The 16,164-nt window shown below is 41.5% G+C and overlaps 1 protein-coding gene across 1 annotated transcript; it reads left to right on the top strand.

Moving 5' to 3' along the window:
- Positions 1 to 1,038: 1,038 nt before the first annotated feature.
- Positions 1,039 to 14,754, top strand: sgf29 (SAGA complex associated factor 29). The gene is made up of 10 exons (XM_083778889.1): positions 1,039 to 1,108; positions 1,826 to 1,893; positions 2,691 to 2,766; positions 4,184 to 4,256; positions 6,037 to 6,101; positions 7,395 to 7,524; positions 8,075 to 8,221; positions 9,407 to 9,442; positions 10,177 to 10,339; positions 11,532 to 14,754. Exons 2-10 carry the CDS (start codon positions 1,828 to 1,830, stop codon positions 11,646 to 11,648), a joined length of 873 nt encoding a protein of 290 aa, XP_083635015.1. The 5' UTR covers positions 1,039 to 1,108; positions 1,826 to 1,827; the 3' UTR covers positions 11,649 to 14,754.
- The last annotated feature ends 1,410 nt before the right edge of the window (positions 14,755 to 16,164 follow it).

Below are 16,164 nucleotides of genomic sequence, written 5' to 3'. Positions count from 1 at the left end.
TTTTAATCCTGTAAAAGCTATAACTAAAAATAATACATTGCATGGGGTTTCGGGTTTCGGGTCTACCAACAACATACCCCTCACTCAGGCGACCCAATTTACGTCCCAGTAGCTACCCTCGATCAGTCCATCAGGGAATGAGCAAGGCCACACAATCCGTTGCTCCGGAACTACTCTGCCGGGACCGGGAAAACCAGATTCTGGCACGTGGAAGGACTAGGCTCTGTGGGTTGAATCCTGTCCGGGCCCCTCCTACGTCTCACCAGGTCCAGTCCTGCTCTCACCAGGCCCAGGTTTTCATATGCACTGTTTTGTTTTGTATGTTGATGTTACCACCAGACAGAGACGACATGTTTCTCCATGAGAACTTACTTTCTCAGCTGCCATGTGGATTGTTCTTTTTATCTGTTTCTGTCCTGGTTTTTTGGGGGGGGGGGGGTTATCTTCTGCAACGTGTTACCCTTTTGCACCTTATAGGCCTACTAACCTCATAGCCGATATGACTGTAGTGTAGCCTAGTTATCTATATATTTTTTTATATTTGTTTGCTTTCCCCTTCCCCTCATTTTTATTATCCATTTCTTCTAGAATAAATACGTAAATAAATGAGCTTCCTGTAAACCAGTGACATAACAATATTAAGTTGATTCTATGATGATGTGTCCTATATGTTGATTCTGTAATGTGCAAAAAAATGAAACCAAATGTACTCTTATGGGTGCATTTGGTTCCATTTGTACACTCTCAAATAAAATAGAAATTATTCTTATTTTGCCAATATTATACCAGGCAATTTAAATGATAGAAACTCAATTTCAGGAGCTTTGGCATGAGAAGCATTCTTTTTTACATTGCCAAAGCATGCAGCGTGCTAATATATACTAGTATTATTATTATTATTACTATTATTATTATTATTATTAATGTATTATTCTTATGCAACTTGGGACAAATTGTGAGCCGCAGTCTCTGGCCGCAGCTCGACTAGGCGCCAGTGGGTGGAAGTGACGTAGTCATTTTGCAGCCAGCACTGTGTTTACATTTCTTCCGTGCAGAAGCTAAGCTAAGCTAGCGCATTTCGTACAATTACTCACATTTAAAAAAACAGGTAAGCATTATTAAACGCACACTTACGTCTCTAATGGCAATAACATAAATATACATATACATTTAATACAACAGTGCATGTGTATTTATAAGACATACCATATGACTGGTCCACTTAGCTTAGCTACCTAGCTTAAGCTTACTTCGTTGCACCGAAAATATCCGATCTAAAAGCCCACGTCGTATTGCAGGCGCAACCTGCTGTGGGCTTGTAGCTCGGCTGTTTTCAGCGCGTGATACCCGCGTACGACGGAGCATAAATCTCGGCGTTATACGAGACTGGAATCACTTGGCCGGGCAGTCTTCATTATCCGGTTCTAGAGCGGATACGGAAACGGAACTTTCTCATGCATTTTTGTGTGCGTGGGAAATGACCGGATAGGGTTTATGAGTAGGCGGGCTTTAGACCGGCTGGCACTGGCCACAAAAGGAATGTAAACCAGCCTGAAGCCTATTATATATATATATATATATATATATATATATATATATATATATATATATATATATATGAGAAAACAAAACAAAAAGTGTTATATTATATTGTTCCACAGCTTGACAAAATAGTGTGATTACACTAGTGTATGTAATATTATTGTACAGTATAGAATAGATAACCACAGACACTTCACCTGGAATTCTGGAAATCCCATCCTACCCATTTGTTTACAAACATTCTGGCTGGGGTTAATTTGCATCTCTCCACGCTGCGGTGCAGACATGTCGGCTGATACGAAGATCGCAGAGCTTCTGACAGAACTGCATCAGCTCATCAAACAGACCCAGGTGGGTGTCGGACTGTCGGCATGGTGGGCTCCACACTGTGTGGTGGAAGTATTATTATACCTATAACAGAAGGACTGGATAAGGGCTAGACCAGGGGGGTCTTCAACGGTTTCTCAGGCCAAGGACCCTCTTAGCTGAGAGAGAGACGAAGCAGGTACCCCCACAGCCCACTACACATCACATCAGTGTTGATTTCATTGACTAAAACTATGACAAAAAAAATGTATGTCGACTACTAATAAAAACTAAGCTATGATGACTAAGACTAAATATATTGACAATTTCGTCAACAAATACAAACTAGGCAATATAACTGAGCGGCAGTGGCTCAGGGCTAGAGTGGTCGGATGGTAACCGCAAGGTTGCCAGTTCGATCCCGGGCTCCCCCAGAGTTGGTGTCGAAGTGTCCTTGAGCAAGACACTGAACCCCTAATTGCTCCTGATGTGCTGGTTGGTGCCTTGCATGGTTTCAGCAGCCATTGGTGTATGAATGTGTGTGTGAATGTAAAGCGCCTTGCCTTGGATAAAGGTGCTATATAAAATAAATGCACCAAACTAGACTAAAACATTAGGGGGGACTAGTGGAGAAGTGATCCAGTAGAACTGAAAGACAAGTCCTTTTATGTTTGGTTGCGCTCAGGAGTTTCTCTCTGAAAATAGCATAAGCTTGCAACGTGTCGCGCTGCGACACAGTTTGAAAATATATTTGTTTGCTTGTTTGGAGCTATGATTTATGCTCAGATGCTGCAGTATTGAGTTTACAGTTGTATTAAAGCCAGATTATGTCTCTGTTTCAGGAGGAGCGCTCGCGCAGCGAACACAACCTGCTCAACATCCAGAAGACGCACGAAAGAATGCAAACGGAGAACAAAAGTATGTAGTCCTCCCTCCGTTATGTGATGGAGAAAGACATGTTTGACTTCTTTTTGTCTGTCTGTCTCTCTGTCTCTCTCTCTTCCACACACTCACACCCTTAACATCATTTAGGCCACGTTTAGACGACAATGGTCTGTAGAGAAAACTGCAAAGTTCTCAACTTATTCTGCATTTTAGACGGATTCAAAACGCTGTAGTGTACATGCCAGGTGGCTAGGTTGCGGTGACGCACTGCCAAATAGACCAGGCATGCATGTGTCAAACCAATTCTGGTCTACTTCCTATCACATGGTTGTTTGTTTGATTGATTGATTGATTGATTAACAGTATGCAGAATAGGTACATTTCAAACGAAAGTACAACTCAATACAAAAAACTTTTACTGTGGACGACACCATGATAAAGCATTACACTTGTTTACAACAGGGTCCACCATTTTCAATTAATCAGAATTCATCTGTATGTTTACATTCATCAATGCAGCATGGTTCTACGGCTCGCTAAATGTGTATTCGTAGGATGAGCAGGACGAAGGAGCGCTTGCTCATCCTAGGAACTCAAATATCGCCTACGGCTCTGCAGCAATGTAATAAACATAATGAGACGTGAGCCAAGAGCCATGATGTCACGTTTGGTGGATTCACTGTTTTGCCTGTTTACATGGAGACGCCAGGCGCAGCGTTTTCAACTCTGAAAGAGTTTTCACTTTGTTACATGTTCAACTCCCGATAACACCGTTGCTGTCTTAACGGAAGGCACATCTGACATTTTATTTTGCCGTTTTCTCTAGAGTCTGTTGCCGTGTAAACGTGGCCTTCGATGTAATGGATTTTAAAACTAAAACACAGTTGTTACAGCACTAATCGAGACGGCCTAAAATTCAACATTTGAGGTGTGATGACTTCTTGATTATATTATTAATATAATTATTATCACCAGCTAGAAGTTATTATCCCAGTGAGAGCATGTATTCATATTCAGGTTCTGGTCATAGGTTGCACTCTCAAAACCTGCATTACTATCCAGTTGAATGCTGTTTTAAATCTAAACTAACTACAAAGGGTCCTTGACATGAAATGGTTTGACAACCACTGCTCTTTTGCTGTTTTGCCCCTAGTTTTACTAGGGGTAAAACACTTCACTTCAACTGTACTTCACTCAAAGCCACCAGTAACTAAAATGTCACTGGTTGAGATGCTTGGATGGTTCTAGATTCAATAGCAGATATCAAAGGATCGCTCCAGCTGGTAATGACATTACCTGAACACTACCATAGTTAGTTGACAACAATAGCTGATTTACAAGCACATGATGTGTCACAGAATAGTGCATCATTTATCGTCATAGACACAAAACCCTCCTCACTCACTCATAAAGACGTTGTTGTATAGTTGTGTTCTCTTGTCTGTTCCAGCGTCTCCGTACTACAGGACCAAGCTGAGAGGGTTGTATACGACGGCCAAAGCAGACGCTGAGGCAGAATGCGGGTGAGTCAATGTCACCTTTACCATTAGATCAGCCATTCTCAACCTGTGGGCCATATACAATATTTAGATTTATAAGCACACAAGCTATAATAGTGTGCAGCGTGTCTGCCCTGAGATTAGGTCATAGTATACCAAAGAGTATGAAAATGGGACCCTGCTTGGCATTAAGAGTTGGATTGGGGGTAAGTCCCTGCGACATACTAGCGTCCAGGGGGTGTAGGCTCCTGACCTATGGCCACACAAGGCTTAATTTTTCAATATTTGAAAAATAATGAATGTAAAAAAAGAGGCAATAAACATGCTCTGAAAATGCATGTGGCTTCAAGATTTGCAAGTGGCCCTTGATCCAGAAAAGGTTGAGAACCACTGTGTTGGATCACTGTAGAAACATCAAGGCAGTAGAATCACATTATACCTAACGGTAACTTGACTTTATTCGTTTATTTAGACGGGACACCACATAACAATGCAATGTAAATACACCGGATTTAGCAAAGATGCTAATTTACATCAGCAGTCCCCACAAAATAACAGGCAGACATGGAAACAAAGCGTAACATAAGTTCCACTTAAAGCGCTTCAGTAGTGGACTGGGTTGTGTAATTACCTTGCCGCAATGTAACTCCAAATGGTATTGGTGGTGAGATATCTTCAATAGTTGCTCCATTAAGTAGAAATTGATATACCAAAAGATTCTCCTCATAGTCATATACATTGCGCAGTGAAACAGGTCTCGAAGTCACTCTTTTAGCTCATAAATGAACACAAGTTTTGCACTTTGTAAGTCACTCTGAATAGGAGCACCTGCTAGATGCCTACATTGCACATTGTTCCAGAGAGGAACCATAATGATTAAAGGTGCAGTAAGGGATTTTCATTTGTTAAAATAAGTGTTAAATAGCTCTAAATTCTGATAGTACTCATTGCTTTGTTTGATTGTTTGTTCAGTAACAAGGGTCTCCCTGCCTCTCTGGCTCTTTAGTAAACAGAAATGCATTTTCAGGTTGGGATACCAATGTTATCCAATCAAGAGAAATGACTCCTACAGAATATAGAACAAACAAGTGCAATTGGAAGTGATGACACAAAGAAACGAGCTGACAAAATTGGAACTGTATCAGTATGCTATATAATTGAGGCTGAAAAATTACTCCTCATTGGCTAAAATTGGCAACACATCAGAACATGTATTTTCTGTTTATTAAAGAGCTGGAGAGACAGGGAGACCCCAGGCTGTTACCAGCAAACACGATGATGATGATGATGATGATGATGAATATAAAACAGGTTCACTGCTGCCACCTTGTGGCATGCTGTGTCAAGTTGCAGAGCCACCAACACACAGATAACATGGAAGTTAAAAATCATCATACCAGGGGCGGATTTACTGTAGGCAAACTGGCAAAGTAAGGCACTTACTTGGTTTGTGCCTCCCCTTCGACAACCGGTTACCACCGCCTAGCCTATGCTACTCAAGGCTGACAGACAGTGAGTGTATGTAAAAATACACATCTATTCTATCTGTGTCCTGTGTGTCTGGAGTGGAGGGTGTTTAGTCTTTTCACACTCATTCTTGAGAAAGCAGAGACACAGGCTACCACCGGAGAAAGAAAAAACATCCAGGGCAAACTTATTTTCATACAATCACAGCAGCCCCGCTCACCACAACCACCACCCGCGCTGGGGGAGATCCAGAGGTCCGTCGCTGTTGCTGCTTTTTTACAGCCTACTGTTTCCTTCTCTCTGGTTGTTTATTTGTTCTTGTTTACATGTTCCACAGCATTCTTCGCCGAGCTCTGGACAAAATTGCAGAGATCAAATCTTTACTGGAGGAGAGGAGAATAGGTAGGCATTGTATGGTGTGTGTGTGTGTGAGTGATGATACATCATACTTCTTTACTTAAAAAACCCATATGGTTGAGCGGAGTCCCTCAGAGCTCTATACTAGTCTTTCTGTTTTCTGTTATGGGGAAAGCTTTCGCTGAAAATAGCAATTCTCCTTTTTTTCAGCTGTAGCTTATATTCTATACGGATGCTGGGGTTTAACCACTTAAGCTCTACTGTATATACTTTAGAGAATAGAGAAAATAGCCAACCTACAGTACACGCTCACTTGTGAGCTTGTAGATTGGCTATTTCTGCAATTTGTTTTGAATGGCCAGCCTGATGGAGGGGAAAGGAACTGGTTGGAATAACGTGTTCCTTCCACGTCCAACCAGGAAAACTCCCCCCTGTCAGGTGTAAAGGAGCAACTTGGACACTCATGCATGAAGGAAGCACGAGTTCAAGTCCGTTGCTCTCCCCAGGTTGGCGGAGGGTGTGTTGAGCCCAGGATCACATTAGATAATTGACACAGGAGTGAAAAAATGGGTTACAAAATCGTGGGATAAAAATAAAAAACAAAAAATAATGTACAGTACTGGGCAATATGTCAAATTCTCTAACATAAGATATATGGTATGTCTTAATTATTGATTTTGTGTAAGTGATCTCTGCAGCATTGAGTGTGAGGGTGAACCTCAATGCTCTTTTCGAGAATAAATTAAGGTTTCAATCAATATTTCAAGGGGCCATCTCAACATATTAACAAAGTATTTAAAGATGTCAATAAATACTTTCATGGAAAAAATGAGAATTGTGAAAATCGAGATTCACATTTGAGCAAGAATCGTGCAGCACTCCACCGCACATGTTTTCTGTAGTGTAGACACACACCCCCTTCGATAGAAGATATCGAAAACATTCTGTAATCTCTCTCTGACACTGTCGGTTGCTTCCTCCCTTTGTTATTCGGATGTCTTGATTTCAGTAGTAAAGTCAAAACACACTGTTTGAATTGTGTAACATGACAATATCAACATCGTTGCATGTCCACATTTTGGTCTTTAAAAACCCTATATTCTTAGTTGACCGGGGTAAGTGCAACAATGTGTCGCAAACATTTGTTTTCTAATTTATGGAATTTATTAGATTTTTTTTTTTTTTTTTTTAATGTTTTAAAGTAATAATAATTAAAAACAAAATACATGAAACAAAAAAATAAAGGGGACTCACTGTTTGGGATTTGCGATGACCTCGTGCAGTGATGTACCTCAGCTTTGTTATGAAGGATGTCTCGTTATTGTTTTCTGCCCCCAGCTGCCAAGATAGCAGGCGTGTACAGTGACAGCGACCCGCCCAGGAAGACCATGAGGCGAGGCGTGTTGATGACTCTGCTCCAGCAATCGGCCATGACGCTGCCTCTGTGGATCGGCAAGCCAGGGGACAGGTAGCGGTCAAACCTCATTTAAACAGCATCACATGACGGTGGCGCGTGTTTTCTTGATTGGCAAAACAAATACATTCTGGCTTCGACATCCCATACATCCAAACAGAAAAGTCCTATCTGATTGTATTAAACATTAAACATTAAACATTGTAGCTGTACGGAAAGCTTGAAGTATTCTCTGTTTTTGTTTCATAAAAATCAGCCATAGACATATTACGAGCTACTTTATATCAAGAAAGTTTGTGCAGCTAATAATAATAATAATAATAATAAACTGAAGTGATATAATTAATACATTCCAAATATCAATGTACTGTATTCTGAGACACCCCTGGACTTGCGTCAAGGCACCCTAGGAAAAGACAAAATACCATACCTTTACTGCTATTTTTACAATGTTTATCTGTAGAAGCGAGTCAAACGAAGTCCCGAAAGGAAAATAAAGTACTTTGAAGTTGAAGGTTGACAACCACTGGTTTAGTAGATAACACAAGAGTTTGAAATGTCGACTCTCCAACTGTGAACGTGTCTTGTCTCTGTGCCCCTGCAGTCCTCCCCCGCTGTGTGGAGCCACCCCAGCCAGCAGTGACTATGTGGCCAAACAGGGGGACAAGGTGGCAGCCAGGGTGAAGGGTGTGGACGGAGACGAGCAGTGGATTCTGGCTGAGGTGGTCAGCTACAGTCACTCCACCAACAAGTATGAACATTAAATTAACAATGTGTTGCACAACTACTGCATAGTTGAATCTTATCAATTCTTGTTAGAGTTAAATGATGTCCCAAGACACAGGAAGGTCCCCATAATATGATTGTTGTCTCCACCAGATGGGGAGAGAGTATGTTTTGCACTCTGGCCGTGTGTGTGTGTGTGTGTGTGTGTGTGTGTGTGTGTGTGTGTGTGTCCGACCGTCCGTCTGTTACCAGCTAATCGCCAAATATTGCACACACACTCCCTGGATGTCAACGATGAACCTCTGCCCCAAATTGTCCAGAACGGCCTGTTATAACGCCAACAGGAGACCGACTTTTGAAAAACATTTTTTTAATATTACTCCTCCAGATTCTGTGTTAAAATCCCGCAAATCGTTACACACTATCTCTATAGACACATGTGTTCAAGACGGATCTGTCCGATATTTCAGATTCCATCCTAATTGGCTAACATTGGCTTTCAAAATTTGCAGGATTGGCCCGTTTTGAACAAAAAGCCTCAAATCATGAACTCAGCGTGCAATTTACGTTAAATCTTTCACAGACTTTCCCACTAGACTGATGAATATATCCCACCCTTTTCACATTGGCCTGTTATAGTGCCACCAACAGGAGGATTTTTGCAAAACACATTTTTGGAAGGCAATGCCTCAAATCATCCAATTGCTATCCAAGGCGTAAGAAGAAATGTCACCCTTTTCACATTGGCCTATTATAGCGCCACAACATGACCTGCCCTGGTGGAGACCTTTCTAGTTATAAATGTAGACCTTATGAGTCTAATATCTAGGGCTGTCACCATTAATGATGACATTTTACAGAGTGCCGCGCTACAAGCTTGTAGATCTGCTACTTTCAGAGCGAACATTTTTAAATCAAATCTTCACTTCTGGGGGGTTCCTGGAAACAACATTTTCAGATGGGGGTTGGCGGCCAAATACATATAATTCTGGGGGTCCTTGACATGAAATAGTTTGAGAACCACTGACCCTAGAAACATAGTTTTTTTTTTTAGAAAACCCATGATTTAGAAGACATTTGTAGAATCTGGTCTCAGTTGTAAATAGGTTAAACAGGGATTGCCTCTTGGATTAGCGTTATAAATGTGGCCTCCCGTTCAGGAGACCACATTTGAGTACAAACCCTAATGACCCTCTTCTCTTTCCCCCAGGTATGAAGTGGATGATATTGATGAAGAGGGCAAAGAGTGAGTTACCTCCTTATGCTGTCTCTAATCTCTACCGCCTTCCATTTGAAATCTCCACCATTTTCTTTTGTTCTCTTTTGTCATCTACGTCTTTCGTTGTGTTGTGCGCTCCTATTCTCCTATGCACAGCTTTGTGTGTCTGTATGAGGGACTGTGTTCAGCTGATCACGGAATGTGATGTATGATGATGAGAGCGCCGCTCACTTCACACATTAATTCGGTGGTTCTACAAACTCTGAGAGTGTACAAATGGAATCCATTTTTTCACTCTGTTAGGATTTATGTAGATCAATGGTTCCCAATGGAGAAAATTAGTAATTTGATCTCCCCGGGACTCAAATGAAAATAGCAGATTTACACGCAGTGATGCGATGTGTCGATTATTATTATTGCTTATTATTATTATTATATTTATTTATTTATTTATATTTGAATGTTTTCATCAAAAAGTTTTTTGTTGACTTTTTTTGACAATCTTTTGATTATAATTCTTATGTAGGAAATACTCGAGACCCATAACAATGGGTCCAGACCCACTGTGTGGGAAACAGTAGTGTAGATTATTAAGATCCCAGAGATAGAAAATGGTATTACACAGGGTGTCCTTGACTCCTTGGACTCATGCATATCAAAATGAGGGTCCTTGAAATGTAAAAGCTTGAGAAGTGAGTGTACTAGTACGAATAGAAACCAATTGGACCCGTATCTGTCTGTGTGCATGGTGTTCTGAGCAGGAGGCACATGCTGAGTCGGCGGCGCATCATCCCGCTGCCCCAGTGGAAAGCCAACCCAGAGACGGACCCCGAGGCTCTGTTCAGTAAAGACCAGCTGGTGCTGGCCCTCTACCCGCAGACCACCTGCTTCTACCGGGCCCTCATACACACCCCTCCACACAGGGTGGGTGCACTTTCATTCTTTATTTGATTCTAGGGCTGTCACCATTACACATTTATGTCAAAGATTAGTTGTCACACAAATAATTGTAATTAATTTAATTGTGTGGGTTTTGTTTTGCATTGAACATTGGAACGTTACAATTTGTATTTGTGTTTGCCTTTTAGGCTTCATAATCACAAATTAGGGCAGATATGACAAATAACTTGAATATACAAATAAATCATTGACACATTTTTTTTATTTTTTATAATTTAATAATTATTATTATTTCCTAAAACATTCCAAAATAGCAGAAATAGTTGATCTACAGGCTTCGAACACATCACAAAGTGAAAATATATGAACATTTTTCAACATGCAAAAATAATTGTGAGTATCTCAAATAAGGACAGGTAATCAAAGGTAACAGTGTTAAACAGCTCATGGGCAGCTAAGGGTACATATAGCACCTTCTCCTCCACACAAACTGCTTATAACAGCTGAACCAGAGCAATATATTGCATGTTGTTTGGCTTAATCTAGACCTCTTTGTGGCTTGTGAAACTTGTGACTGGTCACGATGTCAACAAAAACAACATTGGGATGTTAGCAAAGACATCACAAGCATAACAAAACCGTAATCTGGTAACACGCACGCACACACACACACACACACACACACACACACACACACGTGCGCACGAAAACAGTTTTCTGAAAAACCTATGTTGTTCAGTGGTGCTCAAAACCTTTCATGTCAAGGACGACCCCCAAAATTATATGTATTTGGCCACCCCCCCCATCTCAAAATATTTAGTTCCAGAGTCACCCAGAACCAAAGATTTGAGTAAAAAAAAGCATCTTCATAAAACCCTAATGGTCTCGTATATTTCATAAAAGCAAAGGTTGTAGCCTAAAGATCCATATTTTTTGTATTTTTATTATATTTTTTACTACCGGTAGTTATGATTCCGTTGATTCCTCCCCACACACATTTGTGTGTTGTTGTCACTGCTGTAGTATCCTACTGGCTCACTTGAGTGATTTGATTTGACTCATAACGTGCCACTAAAACCCCCGGGTGCTGTTGGCTATTGCCACCATAGACTCTTGTTCTATTTTGTTTTGGAGAACAAGACCGCTTCCACGACCCACTGTTTGGTTAGCAGTGCTGTAGGCACTACACATCTGAGCAGTGTGTTGTGCTTTGCAGCCCCAGGACGACTACTCAGTGCTGTTTGAAGACACGTCGTACGCCGACGGCTACTCGCCTCCGCTCAACGTGGCCCAGCGCTATGTGGTGGCCTGCAAGGAGAACAAGAAGAAATGAAGCGAGGTGGAAGAGGAGGAGAAGACCATGTTGAAGACCTGGATGAGACCCGTAGGGCAGTGGCGAGACTGCACAGAATAACACTAACCTGCATTTACGTGTGAACAAAGTTGTTGGGAATAGGCTGGCCTGGTATGCACAGCAGCCATTGAATTGGGCCCTCTACCGTATACTTCCTTCTAGGGATGCTCCGATATGATACATATCAGATACATTTCGGCTACTGCCATCAGTATCGATAGCGATATTGACCGATAATGCCAAATATCGGCCGATACCAATATGTGGCCGATACATCGGTGCATCCCTACTTCCTTCACAGGTGTTACCAATGATACTAAGAAGGCTGTGTTCCATTCGTGGTCAAACAGAGAATGGGGGTCCTTGAAATTGAAACGTTCGAGAACCACTAATGGAACAGAGCCTTCATTAGTGTATAATTGGTAACACCTAGGGAGGAAGTAAGGAAGAGGCCCAATTTCTTTCCAACATGGCTGCTGTGCATAGTGCCTATCGCAAGAGGTTCGCTGAGCTTTATATATGTATTTATATGTACATAATCTGGTAGCGTCGCGTGCCGAACATAGCTGATCTATAAGCTCACACAACGTGGCTATTTTCGGCACACAATACCAGGGTATAAATTAAAGGGGTGTGTGTAATCTATTTTGATTGAATAATGTTATTTGTTAAAAAGCCCAGAGCTCTAATATTCTAATTGCTAAAGAACAGTGGTTGTCAACCGTTTCTGCTTTGTGGCCCACCCATCTGACCTCTCAACATAGCAGCCAATCAGTGCGTTCTCAAATCTAATTAGCTTTTGATAGACACACAAGTTCCGGCTTGTATCAACAGAACCAGTATTATACTTTTATGTTCATATTTATCGGTATCGCAATGATAAAAACCATGGCATTTTTCATCATCTTGTGGAAACTCGTACAGTATGTCCAAAACTGTTACTTTTCACCATTCAAATTTTGAAAGTAGCAAAAGTAGCAGAGCTTGCAAATCTGCTACCTAGATAATTTTGTGTGACGCTGTAGTGTGATCACTTTGGGCGTTAATTTAGGGAAAACAAAAAGTTTGAAAATCGAGATAAGAGGTTTCTGCCTGACAGCAACGATATATTATCATTACAATCTTTTAGACAATGATTTGGGGGCTCACAGGAACGGGGTCTTCCTGTCTTTCCAGCTCTGAACAAAAACATAGGATATCCAATCAGGAGAAAGAACACCACAAAGCTCATTGATCAGCTAAGCTTGTGTTCCACTTGTGTCTGCTGATTCTATTTGTTTGGTTTGGTTTGTTTCATCCAATTCAATGTCACTTGTCTATTCTTTATCCTGTATGAGTTCTTTCTCCTGGTTAGATTAACGTTTACTGAAGATCTGGAGAGACAGGGAGACCCCCATTACTGAAAAACACTGCATAGCAATGATTATTTCAACAATATAGAGCTATAACAATGACTTTTAACAGAAATTATCACTCACGCCCCCTTTAACCCATCGAAACCGGGAAAGCATCGTTTTAGATTTCGGCACTGGCTATTCAAAAATAGCAGATCTACTTTGTGCCGTGCTGTGAGTTTGTAGATCTGCTATTTTTGAGAAGTGTGAGAACTACTGATTCAGAAGGCATTTGTAGAATCTGCCTCGTTCTTATGGGTTAAGCCTAACAGGCAATGCTTATTCAGATGTAGACGCATTGGCCAGGTAATTCATCTGTTCTGGAGTTATTCTGTGACCATCAGACTCAGAGTCCTAGACCAGAGGTTTTCAACCCGTCCATATTCCGCATTTGAGCCACAGACCAGCTGAGATTTAGCCTCTCAGATCCAAGACTTAGAATATGGTCCATTCGTTTCATTTTACGCTCTCATTTGTTAAAGATCACGTCCTTTTAGTTTATTTCACGCGCTCAAGAGTTAAAGATCTATTTGGGTCCATTTGGTTACCAACTGTCCATCATTTAGCTGGGGACCACCTGGAACCCAAATGGCTGTGGATCCTCAATCTGAAAATATGTTCTGCAGGGAGCCCCAACACAAGATTTGTGTTGTTAAAATGTTTCCAAAAATACATTTTTGCTATTTTCAGACAGCCGATTTTGATGCTATTAAGACATTTGTCTGGGGACCCCTGTAACCCCCTCAAGGACCCCTGGGGGGCCCCAAGCCCCACTTTGAGAACCACTGTCCTGGACCACCAATTGCCAATTTTATGTAAAAACATGTTACGTTTTCTATTCAATATGAAATACTTAGACTCAAACGTTTCTATATGATAACTTTTAAGTTTTAACTTATTTGCCCAACAAATAAATAAACATCATTTCAGTTAGAACCACTTACCCCCTGTTTAAAAAAGAAAACGTATGCATTGTGAGCCTGTAGATCTGCTATTTTAGAAAATAAATTGAACTTAGTTTAGTATATTTTCACACACATTCAAAATGGAGACGCCAGGTTGAAAGGTCATACATCGGATGCATAATCGAACTATCTATTCCAATGGTTCTCAAACTTTTTCATGTCAAGGACCCCCAAATTGATACATATTAGCCCGTGAGCTCATATTTGAAAATGTTTTGTGCCAGGGACCCCCAGAAGAGAGAATGCACTCTGTGAAATAAAAACAAATGGCTAAAGTGGTTTGTCTCCGGGCCCTGGGGATCCCAGGACCCCACTTTGAGAACCACTGCTCTAGTCTTTGCTCTAACCTCTCCATATTTCAACTACCGGTATTCTTTTTTTTTTGAGTGGTGCAACCACTCCAAGGAACAGCAATGTTCGTGACTATGTTACTATGTTTAGAGTACCAGTAGGGGCAAAAGTGGCGCTGTTGTGCCAGAAACAGAGAAAGAGAGATAGTGCTGCACTGTTGCCTGCTAATGAGAGAGAGAAAGGGGCAGGGGGAGAGGGGAGTTGCACCACTCAGTTCGCACAACACGGGTGTGATTTGTTTTCTTTTTTTCCTGTAATACCCCATTTCATCGTCATACTAATAAGTAGTGTCACACAAGTAGCAAAAGTAGCCACAATGCGACGTGTTGTGAGCTTGTAGATCTGCTATTTTTGAAGTGGTTACATATGTCTTTTTTTTAAATATTGAACCAATGAAAAGTGTCAACAACAGCTTGTGACTAAATAATAACTACATTGGAACGCCAATTTCCTGAAAAGTAACAGTTTTGGACATAGAAGGTTTGCACCTATCATTGACGATATCTCAAGTTAGACAGTAGTACAGCTGTGCATTGTACCCGCTCATGTTCTTTGGTTTTTAGTTTTTCTCTCTTTATTTTCTTTTACTGCGGTTGATGAGTATTGCATGTAATGAGCCAAATCATGTCTTTTTAACATAGCGGAAATAATAAACCAAAACTTACTTTGTAATGAGTTTTACAATTTGTTTTTCATGAGTTGAGCTTTTTCTTAATACATTTATAATACATGTCATCACTGTAACAGATTGCAGAATGGGCACAGTCCAAGGTCAATACAAAATCTGCTAAGAGAATCAAATCAGAAAAAGCATTAAAACCTCTTAAGGCCCAATCCCCCGCCGGCGGGGGCAGCGGCTGTCCACCTCATGAACAGCTAGCTCTCAGCGGGAAAATGGGGCTGGTCAAGGTCTCAGGTTTCAACTCTGATATTTTTGATTTCCCCTCCTGGACCCCCCTGGGGTTTAAGAGGTTTTAAGACTTGTTTACATCAGGGTCCTCCATTTTCAATTCATCCAAACATTTAAAGACAAACAATCTGGGAACCCATTGGCAAAACAAAGGAAAAACAGCACCCTCTTTTCGAGAGAGACTGGCGTCGATCCGACGGGTGAGTAGACAGTTATTTCCTTTTAGTATGTCTCCTCATGTGGGAGTGTAGCACCTACCCTATCCCTGGGACTCGGGTCTCTCTTGTCTTGGATGGATTCCGCTCTTTTTTCTTTTTTTTGTAAGATATTTCTTTGCGACTTACGCCTTTTATTGGTTTTTTGAAGGGACAGACAGTAGTAGGCTGACAGGAAACAGGACAGAGATGGGGGAAGACATGCAGTAAAGGCTGTGTCGGGCTCGGGAGTCGAACCCGCGGCACAATGCGACTGGATTACCAGTCGGGTGCCCAGACGGTTACGCCACCGCCTGGGCTGGATTCCGCTCTTGTCTTGTTCGAAGGTCTCGATGCCTTGGGTAACCTGGTGCCTACACCTGTGACCTTTCCCTGTTGGCAGCTGTATCCTCCCAGGTTGCGGCATCAATGTTGCAGCTTCTGAGGTTTGTCTTCAGTGTGTCTGAAGATAGAAGGGAAGGGGTCATCCCAGGCCATGCTGTCCCTCCATCAGATGACCGTAGAGCAGCATCTTTGGTATGTGGCTTTCAGGCATTCAGAGCTGGGCATTGATGATCAGGCTTTCAACGCTGGGTAGACCACACTTTTGCAAGACCGCAAGATTCGACACCTTGTCCTGCCACTTGATGTTGCATACTGAGCGGAGGCACCTTTGGTGAA

Source organism: Protomyctophum parallelum (genome assembly GCF_964188405.1).
Source record: "Protomyctophum parallelum genome assembly, chromosome: 13".
In the NCBI taxonomy this organism is placed as follows: Eukaryota; Metazoa; Chordata; class Actinopteri; order Myctophiformes; family Myctophidae; genus Protomyctophum; species Protomyctophum parallelum.
The sequence above is the reverse complement of the archived record's forward strand: the minus strand, read 5'-3'. Positions and strand labels throughout refer to the sequence as shown.

Bases quoted from the DNA above. Each gene is read 5' to 3' on its own strand.
- sgf29 (XM_083778889.1), top strand. From the start codon at position 1,828: ATGTCGGCTGATACGAAGATCGCAGAGCTTCTGACAGAACTGCATCAG. The intron at 2,767-4,183 runs GTATGTAGTCCT...TGTCTGTTCCAG, and splicing joins AATGCAAACGGAGAACAAAA to CGTCTCCGTACTACAGGACC. The intron at 7,525-8,074 runs GTAGCGGTCAAA...GTGCCCCTGCAG, and splicing joins ATCGGCAAGCCAGGGGACAG to TCCTCCCCCGCTGTGTGGAG.